Source organism: Sciurus carolinensis, chromosome 15 (genome assembly GCF_902686445.1).
Source record: "Sciurus carolinensis chromosome 15, mSciCar1.2, whole genome shotgun sequence".
In the NCBI taxonomy this organism is placed as follows: domain Eukaryota; kingdom Metazoa; phylum Chordata; class Mammalia; order Rodentia; family Sciuridae; genus Sciurus; species Sciurus carolinensis.
The window spans coordinates 45,678,248-45,701,799 of record NC_062227.1 but is presented as its reverse complement, the minus strand read 5'-3'; the positions used below and the strand labels follow the sequence as shown (position 1 = coordinate 45,701,799).

The 23,552-nt window shown below is 41.8% G+C and overlaps 1 protein-coding gene across 1 annotated transcript in view; it reads right to left on the bottom strand.

Annotated features, from left to right (window-relative positions):
• The window catches only part of Fhod3 (formin homology 2 domain containing 3), a 472,090-nt gene that overhangs the window by 121,111 nt on the left and 327,427 nt on the right, over positions 1-23,552 (bottom strand). The window contains 5 exon segments of the mRNA XM_047526634.1: positions 1,041-1,154; positions 5,764-5,798; positions 5,800-5,839; positions 6,338-6,694; positions 9,401-9,496. Of these exon segments, the coding sequence (XP_047382590.1) occupies positions 1,041-1,154; positions 5,764-5,798; positions 5,800-5,839; positions 6,338-6,694; positions 9,401-9,496 (642 nt within the window).

Genomic DNA, 23,552 nt, shown 5'->3' with positions numbered 1-23,552 from the left:
CTAATGGTGACATGTAGCTAGGCAAACCCCATTGGATACCCCTTCTTCCCAGGACTGTAAAGCCTGACTTGCTCCACAACCTGACCAAAGCACCCACCACAGCAGAACGGAGCAAAACATATTTTGCAATACACAGAAAAGGATTTGCATGTAAAATCCAGTCCAGCTTTCTTTAAATTTGGAATTTGTGGCAAATGATGTGAGCTGCTCATACCTAGATTCCTGATGATTCAGGAGTTGCTGGAAGTTATGTGCCACCACCCTCTGCACACAGGGGGCTTCACACAGCACTCTTTATGTGGACACTTTTATTTGCTCACCAAAATCACCCTCTAAGGCAAAGGTTAGCATAATTGAAATTTTACCCTCAGGGATTAAATGACTTCCAAAGGAGCGAGTTGGAACCCATGGAATCAGCACTCTTGCCATGTAAGAGTAACTGCTTTTAATTGTTCTAAAATTACAGGTCTTACCTTTCCCTTGTAAACACATCCTTGTGCAACCGCTGGCTTCTAGGAGGAGTAATCAGTGAATTTCTGGTGGTCTAATAGTCTTGCCAAGTTAAATTCCTTCCATGTACCCTTATAATTCTTTTCTCTTCTGGTAAGCCCTGGATTAATTATAGGACCTTACCTCCTAATTAATTACCCAGTCCCACTACCTTCTGGCTTACATAGATTTAATCATTCAAAGGTGAAAACTAATGTGTCTAAGACAAATTGTAGAGATTACATAATATCAGAACCATTTTTTAAGGGGTGAATTAAAACATTCACACAAATATTTTAGAAGACATCTTTATACTTTGTGTGGGAAGCATGTTGGGAGGTGGCACAATAGCAACACATCATCATCTCTAATAAAATATCTGCTGGGTCAACAGCATGGAAGATGGAGACATGTTCTTGCCTTTGGAGCACATCTGTCAAGGAACACTTCCAACTTTGCCTTTTATCTGTCCCTTTCCTTCAGCTACGCTTCCTCCGATCACTTCCCCTCACGTGAAGACAGAGAACCATCAGCAATGCATATAGACTCACCTCTCTAGCCTGCCCTCCTGGGGGGGTGAGAGAGATGATGAAGGCATGGGGGGCACACTGGGTCCAGATGAGGGTCTTGAGGAATAGAAAGAGCTGTTGCTGAAGTTGCTGTATCTAAAAAGCGCAGAAGTTTCACTTGGGGAGAAAAGACTGGAGGAATAGGCACAATCAATCACTAAGATTTAGCAAACCATCTTAATTTTTGCAAGAAAAACAGCACTGCAAATGCTGTCACTGTTAGTGATTATTTTAGCCCACAGGGATTTACTAACTGCTTTGTTCTGATAATAGAGAAGTTTCTCAAAGTCCCAAATCAAAGACGAAGAGTTTAAAGAAAACCCTCGCATTTCCTGTCTACTTCGATGTTCATTGAAATTAATTGCTAATATAAATTAAGAATCCAAGTTATTTTCATTTGAACCATAACGATATTTCTTGCCTCTCATGATGGTATCATGAGTGTTAATTCTACCAAAGATCTGTAGAAAAGATCATACGCTTGGCCAAGGAAACACCTTATTAATAATTCCGCTTTAGGCACTTCTGAATCAATTTCATTCACCATAGCATGCCCTGTGATCAAGGAGAAACCCTCTCCAGGCATTCTGGACCAGCTTGCTGTTTAGAGATATATCCAGATTTTCATTCGACATTTCTCCTGAACCAAAGCTACAGTCATTAGGCTTACATGAACTTTGATCATTTCCATGTCATCTGTGATAAGTGGAATTTCAGAATTTATAAAATCTGGGGCTTTCTGTTTTCAGAATAGAGTCCTTCAGCAGTTTTTATTTTGCTGTCATTAGTCAGAGAATTAGCAGGAAACAAATCATTATCTGAAGCCCTTTTATGGGGTCAGACACCCATAATTACAAATGATGAGGTTTGAGAGCTTTGCCTCTTGGCCTACATGGATACAGGGCGGGTCAACTCCTTACTCTCAACTGGTTAGGGGCACTCCATTAGGGTGCATAGAACCCCAAGGGTCACTATGATAAATGTGCACATGGAGAGTCCATTTCAAGCTTCCATCAACAGAAACTGGTATTAATCCTTCTGAAAAGCAATTTGACTTCAAAACATATCTATATCCTTGGATAAAGTAATTCTACTCTGGGGACCTAACATAATGAAATGACATTATGCTTCTTTATACACTAAAAGTGACATGCAGGAAACTTCACTGGAACATTATTTAGATCATGGTGAACTAACCAATCAGGTTCAATTCAGGAATGGCTAAGAAAGTACATGATATTATTTATTGATGTACTATTACACAACCATTAAAATGATTATCAACATTATAAGTGTTAATGTAAAAATGTTGGTATATAGGCTGAATGAAAATATCAGGATATAAAATTATATAGTCTGATCACAACTGTGTAAAACTATTTTCACAAGTAAAAAGCTAAGTGGGGACAAAAAATGTAAAAATAGACCCTCCATCTTGAAAAGTAGAATACAGAGATGAAATCAGTTTTCAAATAATAAAGTACATTATCAATGGAAATGAAAATATTTATATTCCTCAAGCCCTCTGCTGACGACTCCGGTCACGTTGGCTATTGCTCTCATTTGTTTATTTGGTATCCCATGTTGGGCACGTGCTCAGTGGTAGGCACTCTGCCAAGCAGATGGAGCCTCACCACTTGATCTTACCCTATCTCCTACTCTGTTAACACATCACTGTCATGGTTCTGGTTTCTGGGCACTTTTTTTTCCCCCTTTAATGACCCAGATTAACTGCTTCTCAAAGTGAGCATTAATTTGATTTTTTCACGAGGCCATGGAGAAGGGAGAAAAAACAAAGAATGAAAGGACCAGAAAAAGAAAAAGTAGAAACCGGGGGGGACTCATAAGCAAAAAAAAAAAAAAAAAAAAAAGGAAGAAAGAAAGAAAGGCAGAGGTCAGAGCATTAAGTGCTGCTAGGAGGACCAGAAGGAGCTGCCACGGGGATTGCAGAGACCCCAGGGATGAGGCTGGGATGCTGCCACTGTGCACCAACCTCGGCCTGGACACGTGCCAGCTGTCTGGAAGCTCAACTTGTTGTCCCACCCCAGCAGCTGAAAGCACCCGCTCTGACCACAAGTGGACATCCTGCAGATTGTTTGAACAGGATCGCGTTGCTCGAATTGTTTAAATGACGTTATGGAAATAAAACAAACATAATGTGTTTTTCCCTCCTTTGGTTTTTCAAATGACTAAGCAATTAATTCAAATGCATCATAGTCTGCCCGATTTTGCTTCTCCATTTCAGCCAAATTAACTGGATCAGACAATTCCACTGTTCAGCGTTTTTGTAAGTCGGGGAGGGTTCCGTTTAATGACTAACAGGTGGGTCTCTCTTACAACCCATTCAACTGCAGTCAACTACTGAGTAGTCAAATCTGTGGCCACACAGGCCCACGGAAAGACCAGCAAGTGAACGTCAGAAAATTCAACAAGTACAATATTTATAGTATTGAAATTCCCATCAGACCAACTTTCAACTTTGCTCAATTAAATCAAAGTTGTTCCTCATTCAGAAGCACGGAGCTGCATTTCAGTGTACTCGACTGGGTAATTCATGTTCCTGTTGCTCTACCTCCCCAGGTCTTCACATAATAGTGAAGACTGGAGACCAAGTGGGAAGCACCTGGGGTCCAGGAAACTCCATCAGAGGCCGAGACCATCACCACAAAGTACAGGATCACCACCACGGGTTTATGCCCTGCCAGGAAAGATGAGGTTGCCAAGGTCTTTTTCTCCCAAAGGCACAGATTCTAAAGCGCACATAGGTACTACTCTGGAGGGCACAGAGTCATGTTGGATTCATTCCATAAAATTGTGTAAATAATCACCATAATCCCAGGTCCCAGGATTTTTTTTTTTTTTTTTTTTTTTTTTTTTTTTTTTTTTGGTACCAGTGATTGAACTCAGGGACACTTAACCACTGAGCCACATCCCCAGCCCTTTTAATATTTTATTTAGAGACAGCATCTCCTCCAGTTGCTTAGCACATCGTTAAATTGCTCAGGCTGGCTTTTAACTTGGGATCCTCCTGCCTCAGTCTCCCGAGTCACTGGGATTACAGGCATGCGCCACCATGCCAATTCCAGGATTTTAAACTCAGAATACAGCAGTAGAGAACCTGCAGTTTTGAGGTATTCAAACTCTGCTGTAACCCCTGAAGGTATACAGAGTCATCATGGAAACAAGGGGAAATGGATTTTCAGATCCGCCAGCTCCAGTGCTACTCTTTCCTACCATGGTTCTGCCTGAGCAACCCCAAGAGACTTCCCTGACATTTGCCTTCCACTTTAGAAAGAAGAAACACCCTCAAGAGGTGGAGGTGGGGTGGGACACGGCCTCGTAGACCAGCAGGCCAAGCAAAGGAGAAACCTGGGAAAGCAACTAGTCCCAAAGGAATTCTTAGAGGGAGACGAAGGTGCTGTATCTATCCGGGGGCAAACTCAGGACAAGGCTTCATGCCTGACCTCCATCTACCTGCTCACCTACCTGAGCCCCTGGAGTGAGATGGCTATCACAGGGACACAGATGAGCTTGCTTGTTTGAATTGAAACATGAAGCCAGATGTCTTCTGATGGAAATTAGATCTTATTGGACTGAGGATTGGTTCTGCCAATTAGGTGTACATAGATGTTTTCATAACTGAAAAAGTGACATCTGAAGGTTTTGACAAAAATAAACACATATCCAATCATAGACAAATTATATCCTCTGCAATGATTTAAATTTAGGATTAAAAATATTTTAGACAGGCTTCTTAAAACTTTGAGGGAAGGTTCAAAATTCTTTTAGGTTATGGTAAGCAAAAATGGCTGATGACAACGGATTAGTCCTTCTGTTTATCAGATGGAAGGTCTGATACCCCTAGAGACTGGTCATTTTTATGGTGTGAAAGAGCTGCCCTCCAGGTTCAGGTTTTATAAGGCTTCATTTAAAATGAAGTACAGCTTCTTGCCAGGCACCCAGGCTCAGGGTCCCCCAAACACAGGCCTCTGGCAAAGGACCTACCTGAAGACCCCTGGCAGGGGCATGGCAATCCCAGAGCAGATAGCAACAGACTGCTGGAGACAGGCAGTGACTTAAGGCTCAGGTGAGGACCTAGCTGTGGATCAGGCTGACACTGTTCTCTCACTCACTCACTGAGTGACTCTGGCTAAGTTACTTAGCCTCTCTGTGCCTCAGTTTCCTCACCACAAATAAGGGCTCATCATAGAACCTACTTAAGGGTTAAGTGGATCTGGAAAATACTAATTTCATGGAAAACATAGGACCTGGGTCATGATAAATGTTCAACAAATGTTAATTATTATTATTATTGTAACACTGGGTGGCCATCAGAATGATCAAATATCAATTGTGGACAACTGATTGTTTGAAATACATACCCATTGTTCCCCAGCTCTCTACCCCAGCAGAGATCTCCTAATTCAGGCAATAATGAAGGGCATTCATATGGCAAACACTGGTTCAACTTACCAGTTGGAGCTTTAATTTGCACATCTCTATCCCTATTGCCAATAAGATATCTTATTATAAGGCTTATTCAAATGATCATAGTTAAATAATGTAATTATATTAAGGCTCCATAAAGTGGTTCAAACTGTAATAATTGTGTGTTATCAGTGAGCAATCTTTGAGAAGAAAAATGCACATGTTAGAAAACAGATAGCTACAGGATAGGGAAAGGAAGTAAAGACAAGACACCCACCTATTAGAAGAGAAAGACCGGAAGTTGTAAGGCTCCTGAAGCAGTGTGTGTGTTCCAAGGGGAAGAGTCGGGGGAACTGCTGAAGGAAGGAAAACCCACTCACCAGGCTGTATGGAGGGGAAGTACGTCCGTGCACTCTGCTGCTCAAAAGCTCTCCATGTGAATGGATGGGTGCGTGTGAGATGTACAGATTTTGACAGACCATTTAACACTTATGTCTAAAAATCCATTGTTTTGAAATTATATTAAAATTAAAAATCTCCTTAGCTCAAACAGGTGACAGTTTTCCTCTGCATTTTATCTACAGTGATTTTGGGTTTTGGTGGTTCAGGGAATGAAACCTAGCACCTGGTACATGCAAAGCACACACTATGTCCCTGAGCTACACCCCCAGCCCCCAGCGTCTAAGTACTAGTCACCATTTTGTCAGTGGTCAGGGAGTGGGTTTAGGTCACATCTGTCTGCTCTGACTACACCTCAGAAACTTTGCAGGAAGACATGTCACAGAAAGCAGTTAAGGTGCTGTGTTCTCCCCCAGATTAACTTCAAATGGGCCCCACACGGTCAAATCTACCTGTTCTCCTTCTGGGGCTCTGCTTCCTTCTCCTTGGTGGGTAAGGGAGAATCCTCAAAGTCGTAGGAGAAGAGGTGGAAGGGGCTGTGGGGCACGTAGGGCAGCTTGTCTGTGGTCGGTGACACCTTCAGCGTGGCGGAGGGGGACCGAGCAGCTGAGGCAGGATTGGGGAGTGGCAGGAGGGCAGGCTGGGTGGCCTCAGGCCCAGAGGATGCTCCATGCGGGAAGTTCCCTGCTGCTGTGCTGGTTGGGAGCTGTTTTCCCTGCAAGGTGTCACTGGAGGTGGCTGGGAGCGCAGAACTCTGGGGAGCAGTACCCTTCCCGGTGGTGTCCTGCTCTGAGGCAGGGTTGGCCTCTCTGTTGGCCCAGCAGGCAGGCAGGAAGGAAAGGGGAGAAGAGAGATTTGGAAGAGAAGAATCAAAGTTAGGAGAGAGAGAGAGACATATGTAGAACCCACTCTGAGTGCCACTGACTCCAGTTCCAGCTGTTTCTTGAGCTGCAGGATCAATACCCATCCCCAGAGGCTTCAGCTTGTCCTCTCAGTGCTGGCCCCTGGATTGCCCAATTGGTTGGCTGCATGTCAGATGTGCAGAGTCCAAGAAAGCATCTCCCGGACCTCTGGTCTCTGGGAAGGGATTTATGGGAACCCTGAAGGCTCCTCTGCATCACTCCCCGCTGCTTGTGTCAGCACCTCAATTTCTACAATTTGAACTTCAGTTATTTGTCTTGGTCAAATAGAGGACCTGTCTTCCTGTTAAAAAGCCCAACCTTGAAGTATCCAAAAAGGTCTATCTATAACTGCTTTCAGAGCCTTTCTTGAAAACAGATATGGATAGGAGGAAAGGAGAAGAAATGCCAGTGAGGAATGAGAGCCAAAGAGGGGGTACAGGGATAAGGAGACAAATTTTGTGCACTGCACTTTCTCCAGTGCCTGTCACCAAGCCTCACAATATCTGGGCTCCTCCAGAAAGGCCTGCAGTTAGAGTTATGGACTACCTGTCCCACGCACATGGATACAAGGGGTAACTATGGGTGGTGGTGGATGTTTGTTAATTTGATCATGGTAATCGTTACACAATGTACAGTCATATCAAATCATTATGTTGTATATCTTAAACATCTACAATTTTGTCAAGTGAACTTTTCAGAATTTAAAAACAAACAAAAACCCTTCTTATCTTTGGGGACTGGCTTTAGATACTTGAATACTTTAACACATACCTTTACAACCTGAGAACTAATGCAATTTTTAAAACCAGAGCCCTCTCCAGGAGAGTCTGACTCCTGGCCATGAACTTTGAACTGTTTTCTTTCCTATCTCAAGTTCAGAGAGACTCATCTGTCTAAAGGGGCAGGTTTCCCCGGGCTGATGGGAAGAGCTTCATCCTGCCATGCTAGGGAGTGCACAGCACCATTGGGACACAGGTATGAGCACACAGTAAGCTGGAGTCAGCAGGAAGAGAGAGCTGCAGGGGAGGTCAGCCCTATAAAAGGAAAAAATCTTTCCCATCACTTTAAGTTTCCACTGAAGAACAAGTAACATCCATATCAAAGTTAATGAACACCTAGGTACTGTCAAGATTAAACTCCATGTTTAATATGCACATCCTTATTTCCTAAAACTGCAAGGCCTAACCAGTCTCTGATGAAGGATGCCTCTAGCATTGCTTTAAGGCCTAAGGTGAATGGTCATCTACCTGCATAGATAACAATGCTAGGTGAGGACAGCACATCATCACTCGGGATGTCCTTGAAGGCTGCCCTTTACAGCAAGATTCTTCCAGCCAGTCATTAGGTGCTGAATCATGTGAATTTCTGTGGGTCTGAGGATGGGACAGAACACTCACTCTTAAGCACACTTGGAGTCACACTAGTCTATTTATCAAGAGTCTACATACTTTTCTGTGACTCATTCTCAAGCTAAAATGGTACTGTCAACCAAACTTCCTTCCCAGAGGGCCCATAACTAATCCATCACTAACTTGGTACATCAGCATGGGCAAGGGACTGTTTCCTGCTGACCCTTCTCCCTGCTTACTCCGATGTGTGTGACTAATTTTCTATCATCATTTCTTTCCTCTGTCCACATCCTGCTAGCTTTTTACAGATATTTCAAAGGGAGAGAGGAAGCACTCATTAGTTTCTCAATTTGGAGAGGATTCTATGACCTGGGGAATGGTGGGAAACTTAGACAAAGACTTTCACATGCACAGACAGCCTGGCAGATGAGAGGCCCCATCAACATTGAGGTTGGCAAGAGGAAGATTTTACTCTAATTCATCTAAGATACCTTTGATTTTGTTCATTTGTAGAAAAAACTAATAGCAAACATGTCAATTTGCAATGGCAACCAACTAAATGAAGAAAGTCATTCAATTTCAGAATAATTTTTGAATACTGGAAAATCAAATTTTTATAAAATGTGCATTTTTATAAAGAAGTCATTTTGAGAAAATGCCTACAAATTTTTAAAATATCTTCAAGGTGCCTGTGTCTGTTAATATTTCCTGAAGACAGGAAAAAATGTACTTTACAGAGATGAATGGAAGACAGCAAACTCATCCCAAAGTCTGCAGAACTATGTTAGCTGTTCTGGGCATAAAAATAAATACTGGAATGAAACTGTTCCTGTCCAGTTGGATAAAAATCATACTTAAATCATTAGCACAGTATTTATCCACCCACATTAGCCAACATTGTATTAGCAAAATTAGCAGGAAGAAGGAAACACACATCTACATGCTAAAAGGCCTAAAATCTTAAAGATGGGTCTTTTTAGTCATTGTCAAGTTGATTGAAATAAAGTGCTTAGTAAGGGAGGAAAGAGTAGTTGAAAATCAATTGGATAATTTTTCCATAAATTATGGAAGGCAGGATTTGAATAAAAAGTGCTATTCTCAAATGAAAGTGTGCTCAGTTATTTCCACAAAACTAGTCATTCTGTGATTCTGTGCACAGGGTAAGTGCAGGGAAGGAGATTATCAAAAGTGGTGGCAGCAAATTGTCATTAGGAAGGAGCCTTGGGTGTTTCTTGTGAGCCTGGGAGGGTGCAGCCCTTGGTACCTGTCCTTGCCCTGACATTGGGCATCGTCCTCTCTCTCCTCCTCTGAATTGGGTTCCGTGACTGGTTGTTCTTCTTCCTCCTCCTCCTCCTCATCCCTGAGACAATGCCAGGAAAAGAGAAATGCACACAAAGACAAGACGGAAAAAGCAAGATGAGCATTACAGACAAACACAAAGATGAGACAAAGAAGAAACCCCAGCAGGCTGAAATGAAAAGGAGCATTCTCAATCTGTTAGGAGAGAGCAGACAGTTCTGAGATGAGGAACTTTAAATGTGGGGAAGAGATGCCATAACCCAGAATAGGCCAGAGGTCTTTGTCGGGTTGGCTGGATGCCACTACCCTGCACCCGCCACGTGTGACTCAGAGCCTCCTATGTGGTCTTCCTCTTCACACAGAATCATCATGTTCTTGGTGATGACCAGCTCCTGCAGCAACCACAGAGTCCTCACATTTTTACCACATCCCTCTTGGTTAGAAACCATCCAGGAGCAGGCCAATCTGGCACTGACTAACCCCATGGTAGAGGGCTTTGGCTGGCCACTCCTCAATTCTTAATGTGTGGTTCTGGGGGGCAGTTCCACCCCCTCTTAGAGGGTGGGGACATGTTCTAGGTGGAGTCTATCCATGTCATCCCCTGGAGTTTCTCCTGGTGCTTTCAGGAATGACTCTGTTAGGACATCCTGAATCTGGAGGTTCCTGAACCTTCTGATGGAAGGTGGTCTCAACATAAGCCCATTCAAGAAAAGCAGGGCTGAAAAGGGAAGAGGATGATTTAACACCTGTATCCAGCAGTTCTGTAGCTCCACACTGACCTTTCACTGACGGACGATAAATCCTTTTTTGCTTAAGATAGTTTAAGTTAGGTTTTATACTTGCTGCTAAATGAATATAGACTAAAGACATGGATAACCATATCATTATCCTCTTTCAGTCTCTAAACCCTGATACCATCTGACTTACATGGCTGTCCATGGGGAACACCTAGGCAATGCCCTGCCGGGCTTCTCCATCCCTTGCCTTCCTGAACTCCAGGGATCTTTGCCTTTTCTCACATCAGCCCCTCACACTCTGGACCTCATCATACAGAATTAGTCCACCAGGGGAGTCTGACACCCAGCCATCCTTCTCCCTGACCGCAGCCCCCATCCACCAAAATCTTCACCTGCTTAGAGAGTATCCATCTCTTCTACCTGTCCAACAGCACCTTCCTGCCATCAGGCCTGAAGAGCCCACTTAACACTTCAGGCATCACCTTATCAAGATGTTTAATTCTTCTGCATCATTGTCCTTTAGCTATTTTTTTCCTTTTACTGAACTAAAAAGTATGTACACAAATCACTGAACGTTCATAAAATGAATACCTTCATCTAATCAGCACCCCATTAAGGCTCCCTTCCAATTGCTTTCCTTCCCCAACTCACATCAAAGAGCACAGGCTATCTGCTTGGTTTTCTTCTCGAAAAGGAATCATACTGTGTCTAGTTTCTTTTGTTCAACATTGCCCTTGTGGGATTCAACTACATTGTCATGTGTGCTTAAACATCAAGTGTTCTCATTTATACATAGAACTGTCCTATGTGAATATGCCACAATTTAGCTATCAATTCTACTGTGGATGATATTTGGGTACTTTTGAGTTTTGAGTTATTCTGAATAATGCTGTTCTGCTGTTATGAACATTATAATACATGTCTTCTGATGAACATGTGAATATATTTCTGTGCTGAATACATCCAAAGATAGGGTTGGGGTCCTAAGTTATGCTTGAGTTCATCTTTATTATTTTTTGAAGTGATAAGGCTAATTTACATTTCCATATATATGAATATTCTGGTTATTCACATCTTTTCCAAGATTTGATATTTTTGTTTATTTTAGCCATCTGATCTGTGTTGTGCTATTTTGTTGTGGTTTTAGTTTGTTTTCTCTGATGACTAATGAAGTTGGGCACATTATCATACTTCTAATGTCCATTTGGATACATCTTTTTTTGAAGTGTTGAAATACCTTGTCCATTTTTCAAAACCAGATCACCTTTTCTTTTTTGTTTGAAGTTTTTTTTTTTTTAACATAATTAGACTATAAGTCCTCTGGCATTTATGTGTTGCAAATATCTTTTTCTTATGTGTGTTGCCTTTATGTTTACTTCATGATGTCTTTTTAAATGAGTAGAAGTTATTAACCTTAATGAAGTCCTATTATCGATCACTGCTTTTGTGTACTGTGTTCTAAAACTTGTTGTACAAAAGAACTAAAATCGGCATACTATAGTGATGCATGCATATCAATGTTTACAGCAGTGCAATTCATAACAGCCAAGTTATGGAACCAGCCCATGTGCCCGTCAACAGAAAATGTGGCACATGGTACACAATGGAGTTCTACTCAAAGAATGAAATTATGTCATTTCCTGGTAAATGGATAAAACTGGAGAGCATTATGCTAAGTGAAATGAGTCAGACTCAGAAAGCTAAGAGTCAAATATTCTCTCAAATGCAGAAGCTAGAAAGAAGGAATTTTTTTATTAAGGTGAGAATCCCATGAAAACAGAAGGAAAAATGGTGGAGTAGAGAAAGGGAACTAAGGGTGAGGGAGTACGGGAAGAACTGAGGAAAGAAACTGGCCAAATTTTTCTAGGTCCATTTATGAATATATTATAGTGAATTCTACTTTTATGTATAAAACACCAAAATAAATAAGTGAAGGAAGGAAGGAAGGAAAGAAGAAGAAGAAGGAAGGAAAGTAGAGGAAGGGTTAGGGAGGAGGAGAGGAAAAGTTGTAGCAATAGGGATTGATTTGGAGCAAATTATATCATACAGATATGAATATGTCAAAATGAACCTATTATGTATAACATACTAATAAAAACATTGAATTTTTTTGCTTATATCAAGATTCTAAAGATATTCTGCTCAATGCTTTTTTATGAATTTATTAAGATGATCATATGATCTTTCTCCCCTTTTTCTGAAATGTAACAAATTCCAACAGTTTTGTGTGTGTGTGTGTGTGTATGTGTGTGTGTATGTTGCTGGGGATTGAACCCAGGGCCTTGTGCACACAAGGAAAGCACTCTACCAACTGAGCTATATCCCTAGCCCTACAACTGCATTTTTAAAAAACGTTAAACTGGGGCTGGGGTTGTAGTTCAGTGGTGGAGTACTTTCCTCACACACATGAGGCACTGGGTTCGATCCTCAGCATCACATAAAAATAAATTACATCTACAACTAAAAGAAAGTTTTAAAAATGTTAAACCAAACTTGTGCACCAGTAACAAACCCCACTTTGTTGTAATCTATTATCCTTTCTATGCAGTTGAGTTCCGATCTGTAATTCCCATTCTTTAAAACGTGTCAACCAAGTTTTGGAATCGCAGCCACATAGGCTTAGATACAGAGGCAGGTAGAGCAGTGAGGGGGGCAGCAGTGGAATTGAAGAGGACGAGATGCATCTGGAACAGGATTAAAGCAGAAGATCTGGTTGAATCTGGTGACTGATTAAATGCAGCAGAAAGGAAGAGAGACGCCTTGGCAAAACCTCATGGCCACATGTCTCAGGCGGGACCTCCATCTGAAGCAAGGTGACCTGCAAATCAGCGAGGGCAGCATCCCTCCTGTAGTGCCACAGCCCAGTCACACACCTCATCTGTCGTTCCAAGCATGCACAGCACACCCTCACAGCCACCCCCTTGCCAATCTCACTCCTTTGCTTCTCCAACCACATTCACAGCACAAATCCCAAACTCTCCTCACAACTGCCAGCCTGAAGCCACCTTCCCTTAGCTTCATCAGGCATTTGCAGACATTATTGCTTCTGTCTACCCAGAATGCACTTGACCTTGCCAATCCCATGGGTCTCACCTTTTTAAATACAAACACTGAGCCCCACCCTCCAAAATGACTTGATTCCATTTACTCTCCCAGATGGGGTGGGGTGGGGATGCTCTGAGCCTGGCTGCCTGGTTTGCTCTCCAGCCCACCACTACCCAGCAGTGTCCCTGTGTGGGGGTAGTATCAGTACCTGACTCTAAGAGAACTGCAATAACATGCAAAAGGCTTGGCCTATGGTAAACAAATCAGCTTGTCTTAGCTGTTACCCAGGGTCATCCTTGTCTCCATCATCTTCAGGACCTGAGGACATCTTAAACCTCCCCCACTAATGAACACTGCTTGATGCCCCAAGAGAAGGCCCAGTACTCTGCAAAACCTTCTGCACCACTGACAGCAACACTTCTCTTTTATGACCTCCACCTGTTACCTCTCTTTCTCATTCTTCACTCTCCTATATAGCTACCCTGACCTTCATCACAAGCTCTTTGGGTTCCATATTCTCAACTCCTGCAATAAATCATCATGTGACATGTGTATGATATAACATTGCTATAACTAGTGGCAGGCCAAGACCAAGAGCAGGCAGCACAGTAACTCCCCAGAAGGGCCCACTTCCAGGATGCACTATGGGCAAAGTATTGGTCTTGCCCTATAATGCAAAGTGGTGGAGAAGGAAATACCCTCCCTCAGGGCACAGAACTTCGTGGCTTGGTTTTATTTAGTTTCAGCCTATGATGAAATCAGTCAAGCAATGATTTTCCTATGCTAACAATATTTAAGAATGAAGAATTAATTCGGACAACTTTGCTTTGCCCCAAGTTGGATTTTTTTCTTGAAGTATAACTGTTTAGAATTGTTTATTTTTGTGCTAAGGAATTGTGGATTTGGGGCCTCTGGCTTTCACATACCTCTGTAGAGATTTTGTTTGTTTTTTATTGATAAGGAATTAGTCCTGGACACAAGCCTGTTTTGAATGCAAGTATATTTTCTTTTTTATTAAAAGCAATCCCAGATTTGAGGGCAGGGCAAAGGCCCACAGCCTGACTCTGCAGGGCACAGTTTCTATCATAGTCTATTTAACTTTCCCAAATTTGGGTCTCAGGTTAATGCCAGGTTTCAGGCTTCAAAAACACAAGCAAAAAGGAAAATGAGCATTGCTGAGCTGTTTCAAAAGCACAATACAAATCCCCAGATCAACAATGAAGCATGTTCTAGGATCAAGGCAATTGGGATGAGGAAGAATTGAGCAGTAAGCAGGGAGAAGACCTTTGTCTACATCTAACAGACAAATCAGATCAAGATACACAAGATACATTTTAAAAATAAAAACTATAAAAGTAGACAAAACACATGAACAAAGCCAATAAACTTGAATGAATATAAACAATCTCTCTCTAAATCAGGGGACTATAAATTGAGATATCACTTGATAGTGTGATATCATCTTATATCCACAAGGCAAAATTATCTAATAATACAAAAAGTATTGAAGAGAAAAGAGGTCAACTGCGTCTTCTATAAGTATGCAGAGGTATAACCACTTTGGCAAAATGATTGGCACTATCTTGCAAAGTTAAACATATCATGACCTTAAAGTGGCATTGCTATATCCTAGGGCAGTAATTCTGAACCAGGTCAATTCTGTGGCCACCCCACCCTATTCCTCCAAGTGATATTCATCAATGCCTAGAGACATTTTTAGTTTTCACCCCTGGAAGGGAGCTACTGGCATCTAGTTGGCACAAATACTAAACACTCTACCATGCTGAGAACAGTCTCACAGCAGAGATTAGGTGCAGAATGTCAACAGTGCCAAGGCTGGTACATCTTCCCTTGGGATCCTGAAGTGCATGCACACCAGGATGAGTCTAAGAATGTTCTCAGAGGTGCTGTTTGGAATTTTCAAAAGCCAAAAATGACCTGAATACCCATCAATGGATAAAAGAAAAAAAAGATCATGATAAACTCCATGCGGTGAAAACAGACGAATGACAGCTTACTGTGATGATGCATGTGACCATCAGACACAAAATATGGATTGAGGAAAACAAGTCCAAGGAGGAACACACCCAGCACATTTTTTTTAAAGTTAAAAAAAATGCAGCATTGTATATTGTTTATTTACATATATGTATGTGAGATAATGCTAATAAATAAAAACAAAAGTCTACAAGATAATAATGAACACATATTTAGGAGTGTTGATACCAGGCTTAGGGAGGGAAGAGTGACCAGAGAGATTTAAGTTTGGGGTAATGCTCTAGTTTTCAGTTATGTCAGAGTCTCGCTGATATTCTTTATATTAATAAATATTCTGTGAAATTAATTCAAACCTGTACAATTAGGATATTTTAAAAGTAAGTTATGCCAGGCATGGTGGTGCATGCCTGTAATTCCAGCAGCTTGGGAGGCTGTGGCAGGAGGATTCCAAGTTCAAAGCCAGTCTCAACTTCTTAGCAAGGCCCTAAGCAACTCAGTGAGACCCTGTCTCTAAATAAAGTATAAAAACGGGCTGGGCATATGGCTCAGTGGTTAAGTGTCCCTGGATTCAATCCCCAGTACTACTACCACTACTAGTCATGAAACTACTATAACAACTACTAGTCATGAAAACTTCTGAAAAAGTACAGCAGTCTATGAGGTAGGGGGCTCTACCTTCCCTTAACCAACAAATGTTTTATTGAACATTTATTACGGGTTAAACACTAGGGTACAGTGGTTAAAAGAGGATCCCACCCTTGATGTTCCAGGCCCACAAGAAGGAAGACACACAATTAACCTAGGAAGTACTCAACCTGGGGAACCTAAGTGTCCTGAAAGACATCCACAGCACTATTAGCAAAATTCAGGAGACCAGAGAGGAACCAACCAAGGGTCAGGATGGGATGAGCAGATATTTCAAATGCCCCATTTAGTTCTGTAAAATGCATACAGCTTATATCATAATTAGATGAAAAATATTTCATAAAAACATTTTGCTAAATCTAAGACAAAGAAAGGACCCCTTAGGCTTGGTTTGCATCACTCTGTTACAAATACTTAAACTATAGTTTCCACCTAGCCTGTCAGTGACTCACACTTTGTTAACTTTAAGGCTGTTTCTAGGTTACCCAGGACCCATGATCAGTTTCAAAATTTCCAATTAGTGATCATCATCAGTTTTGACAAATATCTGAAGCAGTGATTTCATTTAAAAATAGAGTTGTTATTCACCAAATAAAATTAAAGTTCCCTCAAAAGATTTGTACCAGCCAAGTGAATGAAAAGACATCTAACAAAGCCCAGCTGTTGCTGGATGTTACCATGGTGAAAACCCAAAGTCAGACAGGAAGGTATTTATTGTCCGCGAAGCATGCAGTTTAGGAGTATAAAGCACAGCTCATGGATCCTGACATACCCAAGAAGCTAGACCACTGGTCAGCAACTCAAGGTATAAGTCGTTATTTTGCAATTCTGTTTCAGAATCAGACCCATCATGCTATTACTGTTGAAGCATGGCATAGTTTAATACAATGTAATTTAAACCTGAAGAGCATAAACATCAACAAGAATAAAAAGTAGTAGCTGGGATTACAGATTTGAGTGTAAAACAAATTAATCCAGCAATAGCTACATACTATGAAACCTCTCCCTACTTTCTTCTGTGCATACCTTGATTTTAAGAAAATGTTAATTTTAAAAGCTTGGTTCCCAGTCACAGACATTAGTTGCTTTAAATGTCCCTGAGAGGTCTGAGAAAGAAGAGAAACTAAGATAAATGTAGATTGCAAGTCTATGTGAATTTTTAGAGACAGTGGGGACATCAAGTATAGTCCCAGGCTGAGACTTAAGAAAGGAAAGCATCTGAAATACCTAACTCAGGTCTGGCTTGAATCTGAAGCCAGGTCTGTTGTATCAGAAGAAATGAAACTGTATGGACATTAGACCTTCTCTCCTACTTCTGGAAGTTGTATAATTACTAATCAATGTTTTCCAATCAACTTGCTTTTAAAATGCAAATACAGGTAGAACTTCCCTTATGTGAAAATGTGAAATCTGAGAAGCTCCAAACTCCCAAACTTTGAGCGCCCACATAACATCCCAAGTGGAAAATTCTATATCTGACCTCATGTAATGGGTCCCAGTCAAAACTCAGGTGCACTAAAAATATTGAATGAATTACCTTCAGGCTAGGAAGGCATAAACGACATAAGTGAACTTCATGTTGAGACTTGGGTCCAATTTCCAAGATATCTCCTCATGTAAATTTGAGGGAGGGAGGGAGGGAGGGAGGAAGGAAGGGAGGAAGGAAGGGAGGGAGGAGGAAGGGAAGGAGGGAAGGAAGGAAGGAAGGAAGGAAGGAAGGAAGGAAGGAAGGAAGGAAGGAAGGGAAAATCCAAAGTCCCAAACACTTCTGTTCCCAAAGATTTTGGATAAGGGACACTCAGCCTGTAACGGCACTTCTCATACAATTTCTCCTTCTAGTGCTCTTCAGCAATGGAAAGAGAAGGATATTTTCGAGTGCGAGTCTCTTAGAAATAAACGAGACATGATATTTCTGTATTTAAGCGGATATCAAATGTAACCACTGTGAGGGGCCAAATGTGTTTCCGAGTTTCAGTGTGTGGTAATCTTTTTAAATTCATGACTCAGTTTGATCCTGAACTTCTAATTGCCTTTTCTCATGCTTTGGACTTGAACAAACCACAATCCATTCTTAATATGGTCATCAAGTAGATAATGGGACTCTACAGATAAACCCCAAACCCTGTATTTCAGCCAGGGTTCTCCCCAATAACCTCATTTTCCGTTTTCTACCCCCTCAAGTCATGCCCTTAAGTTATCATCAGTAACCGCACTGACTTGTTTGGGGAGCATTTGCTTTCTCCTTCATTGACCTTCTGCTGGTGGAGTTGTTCATGAGGAATGAACTGTATGCAAAGGAGGTAACAGGAAGAGAAAAACAGCAGTGAAGGGCCAAAATGACCTACAAGGTACTGGACACATGTCACCTATTCTTGTGCCTTCCACGCTCACTGTTCCCACTGTGTCTCATACAGTTTTGGGCTCATCCTAGAACAGGAGTGGGATATCCAGCAATCAGGCCAACCCTCTCTTCCTCTAACATATGCCTCAAAACCTCCATATCTCTCCATGACCATCAGTAACGTCCAGTCTGGTGATTCACATCCTTGAAATAAGTAATTTAAAAAGTGAATTCTCAGGACAGGTTAGAAATTGCATGCCACTATTCTGGGGTGGGGCCTGAGCATGGGTTATTTTAGATACTCCACAGGGTTGAGAACCACTGACCTAGACAATGTTTCCCAGGAGTGCTTCAATAGCTACCATCTGTGCCCATTTCCACTCTCCTCACCTCCAATCTGACCCCCACCAGGCAGACAGGCATCTCTTCGAATGTGCAAAGCTGAGCATCACTTGTCAACAACTACCAGACTCCAAGCTATGGTTTCCTAGGCCCTGCATGACCTGATCTGCTCACTGCACAGTCTCATCTCTTGTCTTCCTTCACACATCCCAACTTGCCTCTCCAGACACCTGGTAGATGTCCAGGTACACTATACCCTCTTCTCCCTGGTATTCCTGTCCTGGATAATTCTTCCCACCCTTCAGAATTCAGCCTAATTCCTGGGGAGGTTCCTGGACCAGTCCCATTCCACTACCACCTTCTCCAAAAATTATAGCAACTCATACTCCTTTTAAGAAAGTATATTACTGATAAAAGTGAATGGCTCTTTGGCCAGAGGTAACAATTGTTATAAACTTGGTGAGTAAACATCTAGATTTTTTAAAAAATTGAAACATTATTTTATAATCTTTTTATGTTGCAAATGATTTGGCAGATATGTTGTTATTTCTGGTATTGTGTTTCCTCCAACAGCTGATTCATCCATCCTAGGGTATTTCATATTTAACTTATCTTGCCATTCTTCAGCTCCTTGTTATTATGAGTGATGTTTGTAATGACCATCTCTGCCCACATGTTTATGCCTTTCTCCAAGTTCTCCTCAAGGGCACATACTAATATCCCTGTGTTATGATGTGAACTTGAAATATCCCTCAAGCTCATGTTTGAAGGCATGGTGTCCAATGCAGTAATGTTCAGAGGTGGGGCTTTAGGAAAGTGATTGGATCATGAGGACTCTGATCCCACTAGTGGATTAATACTGAGTGGACTTCTGGAGGTGGTGGGGTGGAGGCTGTGGGAGGTGGAACCTGGTTGAAGGAAGCGGGTTCTTAGGGACATGCTCTTGGGGATTCTATCTTGCCACCAGTTCCTTCCTCTCTGTTTCCTGGCCATCTTAATCTGAGCAGCATTCCTTTGCCATGCCCTTCTGTCATAATGTTCTACCTCACTTCAGGTCCAAAGCAATGGAGATAGCTGACCATGGACTGCAACCATGGACCATGAGCCAAAATAAATCTTTGTTCCTCCAAGTTGTTTTCTTTATTTTTTTTTTTCAGGAATTTTGTCACATCTAGGAAAACCTGATTAACACACCTTGTTATCCTCTACCACACAGCTTACTTCAAAAAGTCCTCTTCCAAAGCTACACATACCTACTTGCTTTAACATCAATTTGCATAAACTATCTAATTAAGCTGAGCTTTGTAAGGATCATATTTCACTGTTACGGTCTCAGATCCAGGAATATGGTAGGCACTAGAAAACAGGAACTGAGTGGAAATGACTTCTTAACAGACTCTGGTCAGTAAATAACAGAGCTCATAAAATGTCAATGTTAAGAAGTCTATAAATGTAAGGCTACTCTGAACTAACATACCCAGGATTCTTCTAGAGATAATGGCTTGCTCATTTACTTATAGAGACAAGCTATTATGGATACGGACCCAAGTTCATAAACACAAAAAAACAAAGGTAGGTCCAAGGCACTTCACAATTTTTCTTTTCTCATTTTTGTGATCCAATTTATTTACCCTTTTATTTGGAAAGAATTTTACAAAGCTTACTATGTGTATATATGTAGAAAAATAGCTTAACTCTAGTGTTTGTTCCACTTTGGAAGGCCTGGTCATGGCGGGTAGCCATGATATCCCTTCCCCTCACCCATCCTGTCCTGTCCAAGGACCTCTGGGAGATAAATGCCAGCAGGCAGTCAGCCCTGACTGACCACTTCCTTGTGGGGGCTTGTCTCTTGTCAATTTTTAATCTCATGTTTATAAAACCAGAACCACAAAACTGAGGGGGGAAAAACCCTCAGGAATGAAATTTTTTCTCTGGGGCGATGAGGGTACTGCAATAGAGTATTCCTGAAGTGTGATAATTGTCTCTGGATTCCTCCCTGAGTTACTGTATCTTTGGGAAGTCTGCTCCCTCAGGACAATTGAAGGCACTCGGGCTGCAAAAGCCCATCCCAAATGTGCCCAGGCTGCCTCCAGTTCTGTGGGCCACTTTCTGAGAGGCAGTCTTCTCTGTTCTTTGCTTGGCTGTGCTCCCCTATGATCTCTGGGGAAACAAACTCTCCCTGGGAAGTCTGCAGTCACTTGTTTACACCACAAACTCAACCCCATGTTGGGCACCTTTATGTGAGGCAGTTTATATGGCTCACTTGCTTAGTCCTTAAAGGAACCTCTCAGGTAGTAGGCACTATTACTCCTATTTACAAATGAGGAGCTGAGACATAGAGAGCTTAAGAAGTCTTCCCAGGGTTATACAGCAAGTAAACCAAGAAGTCAGACTTTAGCATCACGCTTCTAACTGCTAAGCTCTTTCTGCCTATGGTAAAGTCTTTGTGGCTGGAAGAAAACACATCTTCTCTTCAATAACTGGGAGAAGCCAGAGTCTTTCCTGAACTCCAGGGCCCTGTATTCATGTACACAGGGACTCCACAGGGACTCCTAGCCCTTGCCTCTAGTGCCTTCTCTGCCCATTCTAACAATGTCCCACATCTGCCAGGAGAACAAATGAAGTGGAGATTTTAAGGCATCATGAGATGTTATCCATACCACGATTATGGCCCATGTGAATTCTGATCAGTGTCTGAAACACAAAAATTACCTCATTTAGAAAAAGTACTTCTCAACATGAGCATGATGTTCCTGTCATTACCATCAGCTCACTGAGACACGGAGTGACACCAGCTTGAACAGGTCTTTTGTTGGACCTGTCCTCGATTTCCAAAGCTGATGCCTAAAGGGCTCCCTTGCAAAACAACTCACCAGCATCCCTGTGCCCTGGGAAGACTTCCCTTAGCTGTCACACTGGGCCTCCTCAACCTACATTGCCAGGATTTTAGTTGCCTGTTTAATTATCACCAGTGCCTTGGTACCACCAGTTTCCCTCTGCTGACTTTATCAAACAAACACAATCTCATCCTTCTTTCCATGGCTGGATTCTATCCGCTGCACTCAGTGCTGCTTAGACAGTCCTTGTTCCACTTCTAAAGCATCCTGCCATGTGTACGGACTCTGAGAGATGTGTGCTCACAGTGGGACCAGCCACATCCACACCTGCATGGACAGCCTGAGAAAATCAAGCTCTGTGACAAGGGCTGTGGACATGCAGACTGTGAGATGGCAAGGTGCACATTATAGGAAATGGGGGATTTGGATGGATCAGAAGGAAGCAAGTGTGGCACCAGAAGTTGATGATTCAACTAGAATATGAACCTGGTCTTCTGTCTCAAGTGTGTTCATCAGAACGTCGTGAACTGGCCCAACACCCACCATCTCCAGTGCTGCCCCAAGCCCAGCCCACCACTATCTAGCACCTGCGCTGAGGCTGATCATCTACCAATAGGTGGGGTCGCCTCTGCCGGCTATCATGGATTATTCCCGACCTGGAGGTCACTATCCCTAGTCCCTTCTTGGGACACTGCATTATCAAGTACCCCTCAGGCATCAGGCTATGGAAGACTTTGAGGTTTGAACAGTATAGTTTTATTGTAGAAATTTTTTTATTAGTAGTATTATTACTATTCCTATTACACCTACCATTATTCCTATCTTTTTTTTCTTATTTTTCTCACTCTATTTTCCTCTTATCTGTTTCCTTGGAGTCTCTTTCTCCCTTTTCTCATGCTAACAACCAATTTCTTTTAATTCCACTGTCACTATTCCTATAACATAGTACCTCTGCAGACTTAGTTCTTATCTCACTAACATTACATCCTATACCCCTCCCCATCCTCTTTGTCCACCATTAGAAATTGTGGTCATTATTGCAAACCTATTGTTTATGCTGTAGATAATAATCAAACCCATCATCTCTGCTTATTAAGATAATGCTGTTGATATCTTAATAGGGACTATTTGGGTTAAGGATGCACATTGTTTGTATTGCGTGCTGCTAATATTAATTTCCCATGTTAGGGTGAGGTATTGCAGGGACACTATAAGTCTACAGTGCAAAATCTTGGATTCACACTGCCAGAGATACATGAACAACATGAGAAAACAAGGGAAGAAAGTGTCCCAACCAAACCTAGATGCTATATCAATAGAATCCAATGACAGCATGGTAGAAGAAATGTCAGAAAGGGTGTTCAGAATGTACATAATTAAAATGATTGGAAAAGCAAAATATGAGATAAGAGAGCAAATGCAGGCAATGAATGATCACACCAATAAAGAGTTAAAAGAGCAAATGCAGGAAGCAAAAGAGCACTGACAAAGAGATAGATTCTGAAAAAAAAAAAAGAGGAATCCTTGAAATGAAGGAAACAAACTAAATTAAAAATTCAATAGAAAGCATCACCAACAGAATAGATCACTTGGAAGGCAGAACCTCAGACAATGAAGACAAAATATTTAATCTTGAAAACAAAGTTGACCAAACAGAAAAGATGGTAAGAAATCATGAACAGAACATCCAAGAATTATGGGATATCATGAAAGCATCACATTTAAGAATTATTAGGATTGAGGAAGGCACAGAAATACAAAACAAAGGAATGAATAATCTATTCAATGAAATAATATCAAGTGTGTTCATTACCCTCCTACGTGAACAGTTTGAGTCCTCCTGAAACCTGGTGCCAGGGGAATTCACTCCAGCTAGAGAACCTTCACACTGGAAGATAACCAATTTAAAGGCTCCCTGACTTGGAAAGCAGGTAATGGTTTCAATTTCAGCATGTCATGAGATGATGGTTCTACAATGCCTTTTCCAGGGATTTGTCATCTCCTCTCCCCCACTTGCATTTTTACAGGGTTTTGACCTCAGCTTCACCCATTATCTACAGGCACAGGAGTTGCAGAAGTGCCTATCCACCTGAATGGGAACCTTCCTTCTTATCTTACCCACAGGTACCTCAAACATTTTAACTGGCCCAAAGCTTCCCGAGTGTTCTTAAA